The 17,510-nt window shown below is 36.6% G+C and overlaps 1 protein-coding gene across 1 annotated transcript in view; it reads left to right on the top strand.

Annotated features, from left to right (window-relative positions):
* LOC126361173 (uncharacterized) overlaps nucleotides 1-17,510 on the top strand; it is a 698,690-nt gene that overhangs the window by 616,865 nt on the left and 64,315 nt on the right. The window contains exons 15-16 of the mRNA XM_050007769.1: nucleotides 5,455-5,628; nucleotides 7,925-8,087. Of these exons, the coding sequence (XP_049863726.1) occupies nucleotides 5,455-5,628; nucleotides 7,925-8,087 (337 nt within the window). The remainder of the gene's footprint in view (nucleotides 1-5,454; nucleotides 5,629-7,924; nucleotides 8,088-17,510) is intronic.

The following is a 17,510-nucleotide window of genomic DNA, read 5'->3' as shown; positions in this document are numbered from 1 at the left end:
TAATTGGAATTGTGACAATGAATATGAACTATCAAAGCCTCATTGCAAGAAATGCAGGCATTGCTTGTAACTTACTGACCTCTTTCGCATGCCTCTGCCTCATCAAATTTTTGCTTTGATCTCATGTCTCTGGTTATTGATTGGTGAACTGTTATTAAATAATGTAAACAGCACTTCAGAATTTGTTTTTCATTTCTCTCCACATTTATAGCATATAGGTTAGTTCGATGATCTGCTTTCTCAGAATATATATTTATATTTTAATGCAGGTCAGTCAGCTACACAAACTGGAAGGAGTTACAGATCTTTCAGAAGTGACAATGATCAACAAAATACTGGATGCTTATTACCAACTCAGTACAGACTTTATGTAATGATTGCTATACCCAGGCTGTTGATAACAGCAACGTCTTGAATGTTCAACTCCAACTCACTTTGAAGTTCACTTTTTGACTTCATGCTTTGACTGCTGCTTTACACATGGCACATATTTATAGTCACATGTGTTACAGAAATTACAAAATGGCAAAATATGGGATGTTATATTTTAAATATTAACATATAAGACAGAAAAAATTAACGATACAAAAGTACAGTAGTCATGAATTAAATTTGTTTAACTAAAAGCTGTTTAGGTAGGTAATTACCAAATAATAGATTATACTTTATTAGAAGGATGATTCAATGGTAAAGGGATTCCCAAAATTTCTCAAAAATTTTTGAGTATGTGAAATCTTAATTTAATAATTAAGAAACTAACATGTTACTTTAGTGAAAGCATATATTTTAGGAAACAGAAAAATTAGGGCTACAAGACCGTGATACTGAATTCCAGCAAGAAGTACATTTTAAAATTGGAATATTATGGAACACAAAAATTTTAAGCACAAATAACTTTTGAAGTATTATGTTTTCAGAAATAGTAAAAGTTGCGCTTGAAAGAGAGCTTTCAAATAAGCTAACAATCAATTTTTAGAAGTGTTGAGTTTCGATGAACACGTGGCTTGCAGTTGTAATAAATTCTGAGCATTTCCTTAAATCAAATGTTTTCTTGTCAGCTGTGAACACTATTGATATCAGCTATTGGTAAATTACAATGTGAATAATGAAGGTTTGGAAAAGACACTTTAATAAGAATATGACAGTTTTTTGTTTACCCATGGCCTATATATCACTAATGAAGAAAGCTCAGAAAAAAAATACTATAAGAATATGGACAGTCCTGCATTGCTCTGTTACATGATGGGTTAAGTGGATCTCAAAGAAAGTCTTGCTACCAAACATGTAAATGTTATTAATGTCACCCAGCAAGGAGAGTTTCACTCCCAATAGCAGCTTAGTAGCACAGCTTCAAAACATTCTTGTTCTGTTTTAGGTACTCTTAAGTGTCTCCACATGTTCTTGTGTTTTTGATTACCTTATCTTTTCTCTGGATGAATAATTAATTATGATAGTTTGATGTTTCTTATCCTTTTGGTGGTGTCACTGTCAGTTATTTATGCTTGATTCTCAGTAACAAAAAATTGTAATTCAAGTTCACAAAGTTTAAATGAACAAACTGTAAAACCATAAATCAATTATTCACTGTGTTGGGAGAGCTGTGATTGCTAATCTGAATGAAAATGATACATTACTGCCAGAAATATTGTAATAATTTATGATAATAATTTGACTCCAATATGTCATCTCATGAAATCAACTTTGATTTATTATTTTTGTAACATCTACCGCAATAGATTAAAATATTTTTGAAATCTTCTGAATCTAATATAGTGTTCAGTGCATTGAAAGTGAGAGGTTCTGACTATATTAATGGAAATTGAAAAATTAATACCAAGAAGCAGTGATTCCACAGGAATCAAATTTTATTAATATATACACATTGAACACTGTATGTGATATATCTAGGGACAGATCATTTTGGACACTGCAGTTGTGCAGTCATGTACAATGATGGTCATAGAGATTCTAGAAGTCATCATGGATGATAATAGTTTTGCTATTCTCCTGTCACCCACCACCTCCCAAAGTCCCTGCATCCAGCCACAGAGGAGCATTCCCCTAATTACTCATTACTATCTAGGACTGAAGCAACTAAATCATTCTCCATCACAGTTTTGACCACCTCTCACCACGCCCTGAAATGAGAAATGTGCCGAGTGCTACTGACAAGAGAGTTCAAATTGATTTCATATGTCTGGATTTCCTGACACTGTATCACACAAGTGTCTTGTAACGAAATTGGTGATTATGGAATATCATTTCAGTTATGTGATTGGATTTACGATTTCCTGTCATAGAGGTCACAGTTTGTAGTAATTGATGGGAAGTTGTTGAGTACAACAGAAGTGATTTCTGGCATTCCCCTAGGTAGTGTTATAGGCCTTTTGGTGTTCCTTATCTATATAAATGATTTAGGAGACAATCTGAGCAGCCATCTTAGGTTGTTTGCAGATGATGCTACTGTGTTTGTCTGTCCTCTTTTGGAGTACTGCTGCATGATCTGGGATCCTTATCAAATATGATTAATGGAGTACATGAAGAAAGTTCAGTGAAGAGCAGCACATTTTGTTTTATCATGAAATAGGGGAGGGAATCTCACAGACTTGGTAGAGTATTTGGGATGGACATACTTAAAACAAAGGCATGTTTCTTTGCGGCAGAATCTTCTGACGAAACTTCAATCACCAACTTTCTCCTCCGAATGCGAAAATATTGTGTTGATGCTGACATACATAGGGAGAAATGATCATTGTAATAAAAGAAATTAGAACTCGCACGGAATGATACAGGTGTTCGTTTTTTCTGTGTGCTGTCCAAGAGTGGAATAATAGAGAATTATTGTGAAGATGGTTTGATGAACCCTCTACCAGGCACTTAAGTGTGATTTGCAGAGTATCCATGTAGATGTAGAATGTCCTACCCTCCATCCTTTCTACCCCTCCCACAGTGGTATTTTGCCACCCACCAAACCTACACAATAACCTTGTACATACCTATGCAACCTCTGCCTCCCAACCCCTGTAATAGACGTATATGCAAGACCTGTCCCATACATTCTCCCACCACTACCTACCCTAGTCTGTTCACAAGCATCAACTGCCTGTGAAACCAGTCATGTGCTCTAAAATCCAAGCTGCAACCACTGTGTTGGATTCTACATTGGCATGATAACCAACAAGCTGTCTGTCCACATAGATGGCCACCGACAAACTGTGGCAAAGAACCAGCTGGATCATCCTGTTGCTAAGCACTCTGCCTGACATGACATTCTTCATTTCAATGATTGCTTCGAAACCTGTGCCATCTGGATCCTTCCCACCAACATCAACTTTTATGAATTGCACAGATGGGAACTCTTCTTACAGTTTATCCTATGTTCCCATAAACCTCCTGACCTCATCCTAAGTCAGTCATTGTAGTTACCCCCTAGCCCCTTCCCTGTTCACATTCCAGCACAACACAGCCCTCTGTTCTACCAAGACATCCACAGTTTTTTACTTCTCTCCTTTCCACCTGTCCGCCGCCCCCCCCCCCCCCCCCACTCCTTGTTAGCCTCCCAACTGCACCTAGCTCTCCTACCCTCTCCCCACATAATCTCTGTATGCTCCCACAAACAGCACTTTCCTATCCCTCACCCCTACCCTGCTGTCCCTCTCCCTCCCAGCCCCAGCGTCCTCTTTATCCCCACTGCCCAGTTGGTTCTCCCATCATGCACTGCTGCTTACAGACTTGCCTTGGCAGCGAGAGACTGTGATCATGAGTGTGTGAGGTGCATTGTGTGTGTGTGTGTGTGTGTGTGTGTGTGTGTGTGTGTGTGTGTGTGTGTGTGTGACTATCCTTTTCATAATACTGTCATTGTTCCATCCTGGACTTTTCATTGTTTGATTTTGTTGTTTGCAAGTGTTGTTTTAATTCATCAAGGAATATGGTAATTACTGCAGGTGAAACCAAATGTTATCCCATATTGTCTCCCACATTTATTTATTTACTTATTGGCTTGATTAATAGATTGTATTTTCAGTCTTACACTGTGGGATAAAATGTGTGAGTTTACTGTTACAATATATTTTCTTAATGAAAAATATGGTAAGTTTCTGTTAGTTCTCAACACCTACTCTCTCTCCCCCCCCCCCCCCTTCCGCCCCCCCCTCTCTCTCTCTCTCTCATACACACACACACAAATATCCTCAGACTATCCAATTTCCCACAGTCTTAGAAGACATATAGCTGAAATTCATTTAACTGCCTTTACTTGGTAATGCAGCACAATGATTAAAGCAATGTGGCCTTTGATAAGTCAGATTCAGTCATCAGCAATTCCATGCTTATTATGTGATTCTTTCTTTTTCCATAGCATAATATTTGGAATACTTTCCATATTGCCCTCTGATAGTACCCTGAGCAAACCATGTTTTTTTTCTGCATACTGTTATTAGAGTTTTTCATATGTATGTGATATAGCATTAATCAGGTGTCAAATCCTACCCCTCATTTTGTACAGTACAGAGAGGGGGGGGCTGATTGAAGCTATAAGTTAGCTACTTAGTTGTGCAATGATGGCTCAGGTCAGAAGACAGTGCCTGCAGATGAAATGGCTGGATCTGATTTATCATTGATTACACAGTTTCAGCATAGATATAAAAACATCTGTTTTAAATTCAGAAAACAACTTTCAATATGTGGAGTGCCTTTGCACCAGTAGTTGAAATTGGATCAAAACTAATTGAAGCATAAATGGCAAAACATGAATTTATCACTTACTCTAAAAGTTCAAAATTATCTGTTTTTTGTCTTTGGTGTTTTATCAGTGACTGTGTTTTTATGTTCTCATTTTGTTCTCATCACTGGTCTCCTCCACTACTTTACAATTTTTACCTTACTGTTGTGTGTTGATCTTTGCTCTGCTTTATTAAACATTTATTTTCCCATTACTCTTTATGAAGGCCCCTTTCTTTAGTTATTCCTTTTTTATCCAATGGTCTTTCCATCTTTTTCCATCATGTTACTACAAACAATTTTCTTTTCATCCTTTCCTCTGTTCATACTTCAAAAGGTATTTTGTTAATTGAATTTTTCGCCTCATGTTACTCAAATAGGTCTATATTAGGCACTGAGTGCATTTGTGAATGTCATATTTGGAGAAGGGTTCACCCTGCTTAATTAATTTCATGTTCCACGGATCGTTTGTGTGAGAGTGCCTACTAACCACCAGGTGGAATTGGATCAGTACTAACTGAAGCTTAAATGGCAAAAATAAATCAATCATTTGCTCCAGTCTTTAAATATATTTATACATCTCCCACCAGCAGGTGCAGTTTGATCAGTGCTAACTGAAACATAAATCACAAAAGATGAATCTGTCACTTGGCATGATTATAATTTTTAATTAATATGTAAAATTGGATGTGCACAATTATATATTTTATTAATCAATTTCTCTGTTAATGACAGATGCTTTGGGACCATGACACATTTGGAATGAATGATTTTCTTGGAAGTTTATCTCTTGGCTTAGATGATATAAGAAGAGCTTCCTTGGGAGATGAAGCACTTTTTTTCTCTTTGCAAGGTGTTCGCAGTGGAGCTGTGGAACTAAAGATTAGAGTGATTTCTGAAGACACTGAGGTAATCAATTTCCTTTGCAGTTTGTCTTTTTAGCATTACAACTGTAAGGAGTGCAAAATTTACATCATATTTGGCTGAATCATGGTTATCTTACCTTTCAGGAAAACTTGTGTTATTTATAGAGCAAGGCTAATTTGCTTTTTTTTCCATTATTGTCTGTTTTTAAACTATCTGTAATTGTTTAACGTATTTCCTGCTAGTAAATTTTATTGTGCTTGTTTTTTCGGTCGCAGTTGAGTCAACCATTAATTAAATTTTGTATGCTTACATAATGACTAAAGATATTCTTGCTGAATTGTGGGTAATAACAACTTTCTTTTTCTTTTTTAGTGAATCTGTTTGTACACCATCTAAGAGAAAAATAGTATTAAGAAATTCCCTTACAATACATGCTAGGTGATAGCTGTCTAATATGCAAGAAAAAGGCTGCTCCAAGCATTAGCTTCTGTCATCCAACAAAAGAAAGGAAAGTGTTAAAGTGAATGAAACTATTCAATAGTTTGAAAGGATTTTGTCCATCTCAGGGAAGAGACAGTTGGATGGCATGTGACAGAAATCAGCATGACTGTCTAATCATTTCATAAGCCTTGTAGCCTCCACCATTTCACCTCTGTTGCAAGATCAAGAACTCCTTGGTTCTAACAGTTAATATCTTTATTAGTCTTTCATTTTAAGTGTATGAGTCTGCTGCCATCTAGTTAGTGGGACCTCCCCCTTTACTTGGCTGTAGTTTCATTTTGAACCTAATTTTCTTTTTAGATGGATTTACATACAGTAATATTCCTATTACTGACTGTTTTCAGTTGTATAAAGTACTAGAAAGTAGTGGATTGTATGCCCCAATTAACATGAGTAGCCAAGTATCAAATTCCACTTTGAACTCAGAGCAGCTGAAAATGTGCCTCTCGCAGTATTCACTAAAAATTACTGGTATATCTGGTAATTTGATTAAATTATTTGTTCAGTTCCTGTTCCCCATGGTTTCAGCATGTTGTATTAATAATTTTTGTTTTGTATTATTGTATGTATATCTGCTGGATGTCTATACCTCCAATTTCTCTTTGTCCCACAATGAGAACAGGAACTTTATTCCTCATTTAATTATATTAAAATTTACACAGATGAGTTAATCATGAATAATCCCTTGATATGTGGTATGAGGATGAAAAATGGTAGGTTTAGGGTATGACATTGAAGGGCTGTGTTCGTCTTCTTATTTTAGTGTGTTACATCGATAGTGCAAAATGGTGATAAGGCCAGGATTGAAAATGGTGGCCACATATGGAACACAATTGCTGTAAGAACAGTTTGTCAGGAGAATGTGAAATGTTGAGGAAACAAGGTGACTGTGAGAATTAGTAACATCTCTCATGAATCCATATACATAAAGTTACAGTTGTGATGTGTTAGCATCCAAATATGTGTGCAATGTTATTTGTGATAAAAGCACTCCAGTCACCCCAAAAGCCTTTTACAGGCAATTCAATTTTCAAACAGCTGGTGACCATTAATAAATTTGTTAATTTCAAGTTTTGCCATATGCATCTACTACAACTATTAGAAGAATAAATAAGGTGTCTGAGCATAGGAACAGCAAAGCTATAGCAAGTTTCAGTGCTGATGTTGCTTCCCAGTTTTCTCATTGTCTGTCTCTATAATTGTTACTATTTGAAACATGATAAATTTTTTGGTGTTCTTATTGTCTGGTACAACATTTGTTACTTACTGCCACTAACTTTGTCAGTATTCTGTTTGTATTCTCCTTTGCATTCTCACATGTTACAAAGAAGTTAAGCTGATTTTTAGAAACACTTGAAGAGAAGTCCATTGTTTATCTATACTTTCTAATTATTGCACATTCTGTTCTGAATATTGAGAGAGCTATATTGCTGCCCTCTCTTTAAATCCTATTATTTTCTGTTTCCTGCCTGCTTGTAGTAGATTTTTCAGTGCTAAGGTAATTAATTTATCATCTGTACTCTTGAGCACTGTTCATTTTTCATGCCATATGTCGCTGCATCTCAAATATATTGTCTTTAGTTTCTTCAGTATTTTGCCTCTGTATTATATTTTTGCTCATAGTTAATAATGCTTTAAATACCTGCCTATGAGAAAACTATTTCTTGTTGTCTCATTTTCCACAGTCTTCTTCCTAAATACCTAATGCATGTTTTTGCTAGCTAGACAGGCTGGAAGTGAAAGTCACATTTGTACATTTATTTTAATAATAGTTTTTATTTCATTCATTTGTGTGTATGTGAAATAAACTTTTGTTATGCTTTGCTATGGCATTTAGTCTCAGAGCTGTCATGCAAGCAGCAACAGCAGTACAAGTTCTCCCCGGTTACCAGTACGGCGTCAGAATGAAGCACATGTACCCCCTCCTGCCCCTCCCCGGACTGTCTCTTTGACTACACGGGTGTCATCAAGACAGACAGGAGGAACATCTGTTACTGCTGGTGAGTTATGGCACATCTTCATACTGGAACAGCCACATGATCTTTTTTCTCTACAAACTGCACTTCTTCTTGACATCTGACCGTGCTCAACATATGAGACCTGCATCAGCCTTCTTTTTCCAAAAAGAATCACTCAGCTAATTCACAACTTGTACTTAGCATGCCACTGGCTATCCAGATTTTGAGAAGCACCTTATATTTTTTGTTTGTCTTACAACATTTTTTATTACATAGAATTTTTAAAAGAGTGTCATTATCTGCATCACTTATACAGTTCAGTCTTATCTTCTCTTCAATTCATCACATTCTTAGATACTGCTGCAATAAAATCTCATCTGTTGCATTATTTATCCATTATGTATCATAAATTTGCTTGATTCATTTATGTACTGCTATTCAATGCATTCCTAAACAGTGGTGCCTATATTATCTTTTCAGTTTATTTACAGTGCTATATCAAGTATTCCCTCTTCTTCTCTGCCACAAACTACATGTATGTAGTGTTTTATTTTTAATTTTTACACAAATAATATTAAGAATAATCTCCTGTAATAGATTTCTACAATTCATAAAACTATAATAGTTGATGCTCCACCAGAAGAGGAAACGATGAAATATACATTTCTGGCCTTCAGCGTATTTTGGTGAGCAACAACCATCCATTTCATGAATTTTGTTTTGAGTATAATCATAATTTTATTTTTTAAATCTTCTGTTAGAGTTTTTTAGTGATTCTGTATTATATTATTGTTGGCACTGTTCCTCACATATATAAAAAGTACCCAAAAAAATAAGAACAGGCAACAATTCATTTGTTATTTAATGGTGAGTAACACACAAGCAGACTTCAGCATTATATGATTGTGCTAGCTTTTGTTATTCTTCAGTCACTGGGACAAACATTTTGGTCTCTCTCTCTCTCTCTCTCTCTCTCTCTCTCTCTCTCTCTCTGTGTGTGTGTGTGTGTGTGTGTGTGAAAGAAGAGCAAAAGCTTGAAAGAAACTTTTTCTGATTATCATTGTTCTCACTTTTATATGCTGGAATTTCTGTTGTAATATTTTTGTAAAAACAGCAATATTATAAATGTATTACCTTCATGGGAGCAGAAAATCCTCAGCAAAGCAGAGCGACATTTGTGAACATCCATCTCAGGGTTTCCAATTCAGAATTGTGTCCCCATACAACTGAACAAAGAGAGAGAGAGAGAGAGAGAGAGAGAGAGAGAGAGAGAGAGAGAGAGAGAGAGAGGGAAAGGAGAATAAAGAAATTAACATGATGTGAAATTTAAAAAATGAGATAAAACTCTTAGAATCCAAAGACAAGATGCACCGTGCATTTGCCAGAGAAGGGGAAGAAAGTTTTCCACTTTGTTGAATCCATCCTTTTTTATGGTCTGCAATTCCATTTATTGTTTTCCTTCTCTTTTCTGTGTGACTTAGAAAGAAGAAGAAACCATGATTCTGGTTAATTATATTCAAAGGAGGGCTTTCTCCTTGACATTTTATTTGGCTTGTAATTTCTGTCATGCTTATGCAGACTTCATTTAATTCCTGTATGGACATTTATTTCTTCCAGAAAGATTACCAGTGAAGATAATATTGATGGTGCAGTTGATATATTGAAAGGTGTATGTAATTCCCTTAGGTTGTTTATGACATAACTGATTATGAATTTGAAAAAAATGCCTAATTCACACTTATGTAATTTAGGAGTAAGGGCAACAACTCACTAAATAGTACAAGTGTTGAGTTGTCAACAGTCATCATTATGACATACTGCATATAAAGTATAGGAAACCAAAATTAAATCAAAATTGCTACCAGTAGCAGAGAGCAAAGAAAGGGCAATGTAGATTCATAAAGGAATTACCACAATACACACTAATTCTTGTTAAGCAAGATATAAGCAGAACGTGAAAGTCTTCTGTTCATATTATTTTTAGATTTTGAGAAAGGGTTTGGTCAGACCAACAGAGAATAATTGTGGGAAATATTGGAGTGATAAGACTTCCAAGATATTTAATGAATCCCTTTGAGCCACTGTATGAAACACAGTCATAGACATTGACTTTTACTACCTGAAAATCAACCAATGATTTAAACAAGGATGCTAGCTTTATCTTTCATTCTTTGTCAATATCGATAAAATTTTGCAGGACTGGAAAGGCAATCCCAAAAGTATAAATCTGAGGAGCAATGAAACATTAAACCATGCTCTATACTCTATTGATAAAATATTATTAACTGATTGAAAAGTCAAATTGCAAGAATATGTGACAAAGCAAACAAAATATAATACATCAATGAAAATAATAATATAATAGGATGGATAAAAAATGTACTCACCAAGTGGCAACATGAGAAAGCACATAAATTTATGTAAATGCGCAAGCTTTTGGATCTTGTGGCTTTTCCTTATGGCAGAAGGGTTGGAGGAAAAGGAAGAGGGATGAAGGAAAAGGACTGGTGAGGTTTAGGAACTGGGGAGACTTACATAGAAGACACACTGGATCAGGGGAGCCTTATGGATGGAATGAGAAGCAAATACCATTCCTTCTAGTCAAGGGAGCCGTCCCAGATGGGATGAGGAGGAAATGTGTTTCCTTCTGCCACAAGGAGCCACTGGTGCTGAAAGCATGCACATTTTCATAACTTTTATATGTGTTTTCTCCAGCTGCTGCTTGGTTAATAGATTTTTTTATATATTCAGTTATCTTAAACAGAATGTTTTATTTATTTATTTATTCCGTGTTCCATGCTGCTATGAGTTCATCTTGAATGACCATGTGTTTTAATAAATCATGATCTGACACAAAAACTAGCTCTCAGATTGGCAAAGAACTAAATGTTATATCATCGTCTAGAGAGCCAAAATAAACACTTATGTTTTACATGAAGATTTCATAGCCAGCAGTGTCATTTGGTGTTGTAAATTTAAAAGTTCTGAATGAAAATCTCAGCAAGTAAAACAAAAGCTGTGGAAATAATAGAAAATATGATAAATTAGTTAAAATTATTGTAGGTCATCAAATGATTGAACAAGTAAATTAATTCAAATATTTGGGGTGTGAAATATCAATTTATTTCAGCAGCACAGATTTAGAAAAAACTTCACAAAAATATGATTGTGTGAACAGTGGCATAAAAAAATATCTGGACAAAAATATGTGGAAAGAGTTAACAATCAGATTACAAATAGGTGTCAACAGCTGCAATACTACATGCTGGTGTAACATGGTCTTGAATAAGTTTGTAGAAGAACAAGAAGAGTAATAGCACAAGTGATATTTCTTAGCTGTATGTTTGATGCAAATTTTAAGAGGCAAACTCATAAGTATTGACTTATGGAAATCACTTGGAGTTACAATTAGTGTAGTATAAAGCATGAAGGAGTACAAAAACAAATAGTTCCAGTAGATAATACTCTTGTCCCATGGCAGTCCCCATTGCAAGCACTCTGATACATAGGCTCATGAGATTCGGTAAAAACCAGGAAATGACAGTAAGAACAGTCTCCCCTTTGTCTTCAGAAGAGAACTCCACCCAAATTTTGATTTGGAAGAAGAATTTTATGCTTTCTTCTTTAATGATGGATCTGGTATAAAAAGCCACAAATTTCAAATATTGAAAGTTATTCATCTAGAGCATTTTAAGTTGTTCTAAACCAATAGATTTATTTGTAAGTTAGATAAATGTTAGTTGAGACCAAGTTCAGAGTATTTTTTATTTGTTGGGGTTCCTGATCTACTAGGATCAAAGAAAGGGTGTTACAGAATTTGTCAACAATTTCCAGTGGAAGATATCAGAAGTAAATACTGTGTGTCTTATAATGTTACTCTTAAAATTATGAGAGCAGGCGCTTAAAGGGGATTCAACAAGTGTATTGCTTCTTGTCACATAGTCTCACGTAATGATCACAGTTGTATAATTTGAGAATGTTTGAGGTCTACGTATGTGTGACGCTGCTTTGGTGACTTGTATGTACATAACCTACCTCTGCTATCCAACTGCAGAAAGGAGACCCACAGTTTATCACAGAATCCAAACCACATGTTGTTTCTCATGAATCCTCACACCGCTGAGAGATTAAGGCCGTGTTAAAATGAAGACTGAAAACTTTGTGGTCCGACAAAGGTTCAGTTCTGCATCCTCTTTGTTTCCAAGGATACCCTTTATTAGTGCTTGAAGAAGAAATGACCAGCAGTAGGCAGATGATATGGAATATACCACGATTTCAGAGAATTTGGGAAATTATTTGCATTGTCCATGAACACTGTGGGACACAGTGACATTTACTCTGAAGTGCCAAAGAACGTGTACAGGTATGGAGACAACCTCATGAATCCATGGACAATGTGTGTCTGCGGGGGACTTTCAAGATGGTGGAGGCTCTGTAATGGTGTGGGGCGTGTGCAGTTGGAGTGATACAGGACCCCTGGTACATTTAGATATGACTCTGACAGGTGACACGTGCGTAAGCATCCTGTCTGATCACTTGCATCTGTTCCTGTCCATTGTGCATTCTGAAGGACTTTTGAAATTCCAGCAGGGCAATGCGACACTTCCACATGTCCAGAATTGGTACAGAGATACTCCAGGAACACTCTTTTGAGTTTGAACACTTCTCTTGCCCACCAAACTCCCCAGACGTGAACATTAATGAGCATGTCTGCGATACCATGCTGCATGCTGTTCAGAAGAGGTCTCCGCCACATCGTACTCTTACAGATTTATGGACAGCCCTTCAGGATTCATGGTTTCAGTTCCCCCCAGCACTTCTTCAGACATTAGTTGAGTGTGTGCCACGTTGTGTTGCAGCACTTTTGCGTGTTCACGGGGCCCTATACAATATAAGGCATCTGTACCAGTTTCTTTGGCTCTTTAGTGTAGTAACTGTACAAGTTTATAACAGCTAAGCAGCATCTCCAATGGTCTAATGATCTATTGATATGACTAGTTCTAACTGTTGACCAGTTGTTGTAAAGTGTACTATGAAGACCTTTAATGAGGAACTGCAGAATTAGTGTTCCAAGAGAAACTTCAGAAGAAACAAAAACTACTGCATAATAGGTGTAAAGTGCAGCATAGGACTATAGGTACTGCAATGCTGAATGAAACATGTTCGGTTGTCAGGAGAGCAATGCGTGATGCCTGCAGTGATGACCATAGGGGAAGGCTGTCAGATGATCTTTCATAAAACCTAAAGAAAGTCTCGTTGTATGTAAAGGCTGTTAATGCCACAAAAGTAATGTCTAGTTCCTTGTGAAGAAGACAGGAAGTGAACTTGAGGGTAGCAAAGCAATAGCTGAAATGCTGAACTCTGTTTTAAAATGTTCTCTTTCAAGGAAAATCCAGAAGGATTGCTCCAGTTTATCCTCACACCACTGAGATGATGAGTGAACCAAGTGTGAATGTCAGAAATGTTGGAAAACAGCTGAAATCATTAAAATTGAACAAAGCCGGGACTGTTCTAACTGTAATCTTTCATAGATCCCAGAAACAAAAACTGGTGTCCAGTAGTTGGAAGAAAGCACAGGTCACACCCATATACAAGAAAGGTAGTAGAAGTGGTCCACAAAACTACCATCCTATATTCTTGACGTTGCTTCAAGGTAGAATCTTAGAGCATATTCTGAGCTCGAACAGAATGACCTCCTCCATGCCAGCCAGCATCAATTCTGACAACGTTGGTCACGCAAGACCCAAGTGACACTTTTTTTCCCATGACTTGCTGAAAACTTTGGATCAAAGCAGTCAGGTAGAACAGTATTTCTTGATTTCTGAAAAGCATTTTATATTGTATCACATCTGCGCTTATTGTCAAAAGTATAATCATATAAGGCATCAGACAAAATATATGTCTGGATTGAGGATTTCTTTGTAGGGAGGTTGCAGTATTTTATCTCAGATGGAGTGTTACAACAGATGTAAAAGTAATTTCAGGTGTGCCCCAGCGAAGTGTGCTGGGTTTCTTGCTGATTGTGTTGTTTATTGATAATATTGTGCACAATATTAATATTAGCATCAGACTTTTCAAAGTTGTGCAGTGATTGGCAGCTTGGTTCAAATGTTCAAAAATGTGAATATTAGTGAACCACAGTTGGAATCTGTAAACTCTGCAACACTTTGTAGGGCACAAGGTGGAACAATCGCATGGGCTTAGTCATGGGTGAAGCAGATAGCAGACTTTGGTTCATTGGTTGAATGATAGGGAAATGCAATCAGCCTGCAAAGGAGGTTGCTGACATATCACTCATGTGACCCGGCCTAGAATATTGCTCAAGTGTGTGGGACCCGTACCATATACAGCTGTCGAGGGATATTGACATATACAGAGAATGATGGAATGAATGGTCACAAGTTTGTTTGACCTGTGTCACTGAGGTTTTGAAAGAACTGAACTGTCAGACTCTTGAAGATAGACAGAAACTGTCCGGAAAAAGCCTATTTACAAACTTTCAAAAAACTGGCTTTAAATGATGGTTCTAAGAATATACTACAACCCCCTACAGACCATTCATGTAGTGCTCATGAGGATAAGATTAGTTTAATTACAGCATACATAGACATTTAAATACCTATTCTACCTACACTCAACATGTTAATGGAACAGGAAGAAACCTAATAACTGGTACAATGGGTCATACCCTCTGTATGCACATCACTGTTCTTTGCAGAGGGTAGATGTAGATGTGGAATAGTTGTTTGTGAAGCATATAATAATGTACAAATGTATTAGTAAGAGATGTAAAATTTGCAGCATACTGTACTTGCAGTGTAAACGAAAGGTGTTATATATTGAGTGTTGATTTTCTAAACAGCAATAATAGGACAATAAGGATGGTTAGGCTTAAGTATCTTCAAAGTAAGTCAGAAATGGAAGTACATTATATAGGGGGAGTGAGAAGGGAATCAGATCCAGATGATGTATATTGGGAGGAATTAAAAGTTGCCTGATGATATTTAGAAACTTTGTTTTAATGGTGTGTGTGGATCATGATGAGATGGGGAGTCATTAGCAATATTGTACCAACCCTGTTTCCTATAGTTTGATCCATCAACTGCAAAAGTAGCAGATATCTCATCTGCTTGGTGGATAATATTTTTGGAATTATCAGCTTTGAAGTATATGAGAGCTTCATGTTTAGAAGTTCTAAATTGTAGATATTTTGAAGATATTTTAGAAAAGATTCTAAATCTTTATTGATGTCCACGGATGAAATGTTGTTGATTATCTTAAAATTGCAGACAGAAATCAAAGTATTTTTAGTAAAATTTAAAGGGAAAAGAATATCTGACCAATACTACCCGTAAGAGGGCAAAACTCCAAGAAATGCTGATTGGGAATTATTTCGGTATGATACTTGGTATCAAAATGATGGAGAGACTGAGTGAAGAAATAGAACTACAACATTATGCTAACTAGTTACTCTTGGGACTCTTATGTACGAGGGTGGTTTGAAAAGTTCTCAGAACGGAATAGAAAAAAAGTGCTTACATCACTGTAACTTTTTTATTTTATTTTTCAATGTAGTCTCCTTGTAGATTAATGTTCTCAGTCCAGTGATGTTCCAGTGCCTTAATCCCATCTCAAAAATGAGTTTCCTCCAGACCTGCAAAATAGTTGTCAACTCCGGCTATCAGTTCTTTGTTTGAAGTGAATCTTCATCCACCAAGAAAAATTTTCAGTTTTGGGAAGAGATGGAAGTATGACAGAGCTATATCAGGTGAATAAGGTGGGTGTGGGAACAATTCATATCTTAGTTTGTGTAATTTTGCCATGGCGACAGCTTTGCCATGGCGACAGAACGTTTTCAATCCAGTGTCAAGAGTCACAGCACCCATCCTGCAGATAACTGTTTTCATTTCTGATACTTCAGTTAAAATGTGCTATACCATTTCAGATGATATCTGGCAAGCATGAGCAATTTGACTCTCTTTCAATCGGCTATCCTCCTTCACCATTTTGTGCACTTTTGCAATGATTTCTTGAGTAGTGACACATCTTGGTCGACCACTGTGCGGATCATCATCTAAGCTCTCCCAACCAAATTTAAATTCATTTGTCCACTTGGAAACAGCTGAATATGAAGAGGCAGAGTCCCCCAGTGTATTCTTGAAATCAGCATTAATGTCCTTTGCTTTCATACCTTTCTTTACGAAGTACTTAATCACTGCTCGAATCTCAATTTTTTCCATCTCCGCAAATCACTATGAGGGAACAACAACAGAGCCATATCATTGCCAAAGCTCTCTTCCAAGAGCACTGACATGGCACATGTTTACAGGCATCAGTCCAATGAATATAATGTGAACAACTCATTGCGCTAGTGCTGACCTCTTGTGGTGAGTCCGAGAACTTTTCAAACTACTCTTGTAAGTAAAAGATAACAATCTCAGCTCAGAAGTTTCAATGATCCTTTGTTTTATTTGTTCATGCATAAAGAGTGGTTCAGAAAATTTGTTGCATGATGTTTCATTGACAATACAGCAAGATTCAGGACTGTTTCAAAATGTTAGAGTGCAGGCTTTTGCAGCCGCAGTCTGCTTCAATAAAATTCTTGTATATTTGAAAGCAGAATCATGATGTGATACAACTACTGACATTTCAGCTACTACTGCAGTCAACCTTCATTGGTGTGACTGGTTGTGATTTATGGTTACTGATTCATATACATTAACTGAAAATGACTGACCAATGTGACATAATATGTGTTGATTGAGTTACAGGATCGAAGGGGAGGGACATAAGATGCTTGTTGCTAGGATTATTCAATATTATTTTTTTATTTGTTGTCATTGGTAAATCCAGTGGAGGCAGAACTTGTGACATAATGCTGCTTATGCATTAGCTGGTGGTGCTTATGTCCTGGCAGTGCTTCTTTTTGCCTCAAATTTGGGGTTTACGGTAGATGATGAGGCAACTCTGTAGGCATGCAGTAACTGGCACAATGAAATAGGTAAGAACTTGTAGCCTTTCTTGCTGTTTGTGCTGGATGGCTGTTTCGTCACCTAGATGATCTGTCTGAGTTTTGCTAATTGGTAAGTGGCTATCTAGAAAAAACATTGCTTTATTTGAATGGTATGGACCTGCCATACCTTTCTTCATGTTCTGCATTGTGTCCAGCCATTTTCAAATAGAGTGTATAAATCAGTAACCTCAAACCACCGATGGTTACCCTGATGAAGGCTGTGTGCAGCAGAAGCCAAAATATTTATGATGGTCACACACCCACAAGAATTTTATTGAAATGACTCAGTCACCTAAGAGAAAGGCAACTGATGCAAATGGAGAGCACTTGACAGAAACTCAGAAGTTAAAGTTTGATTTATAATTAGCAGTTGTACGTAATCTACATTTCTAAACATCTTTTTCTTCATAAAAATGTAATCATTGCAGTTCAAAATGCAACACTGAAAGAAT

This window comes from Schistocerca gregaria, chromosome 1 (assembly GCF_023897955.1).
Source record: "Schistocerca gregaria isolate iqSchGreg1 chromosome 1, iqSchGreg1.2, whole genome shotgun sequence".
Lineage (NCBI taxonomy): Eukaryota > Metazoa > Arthropoda > Insecta > Orthoptera > Acrididae > Schistocerca > Schistocerca gregaria.
Note: the sequence above shows the minus strand (reverse complement) of the source record. Positions and strands in the feature narration are given on the sequence as shown.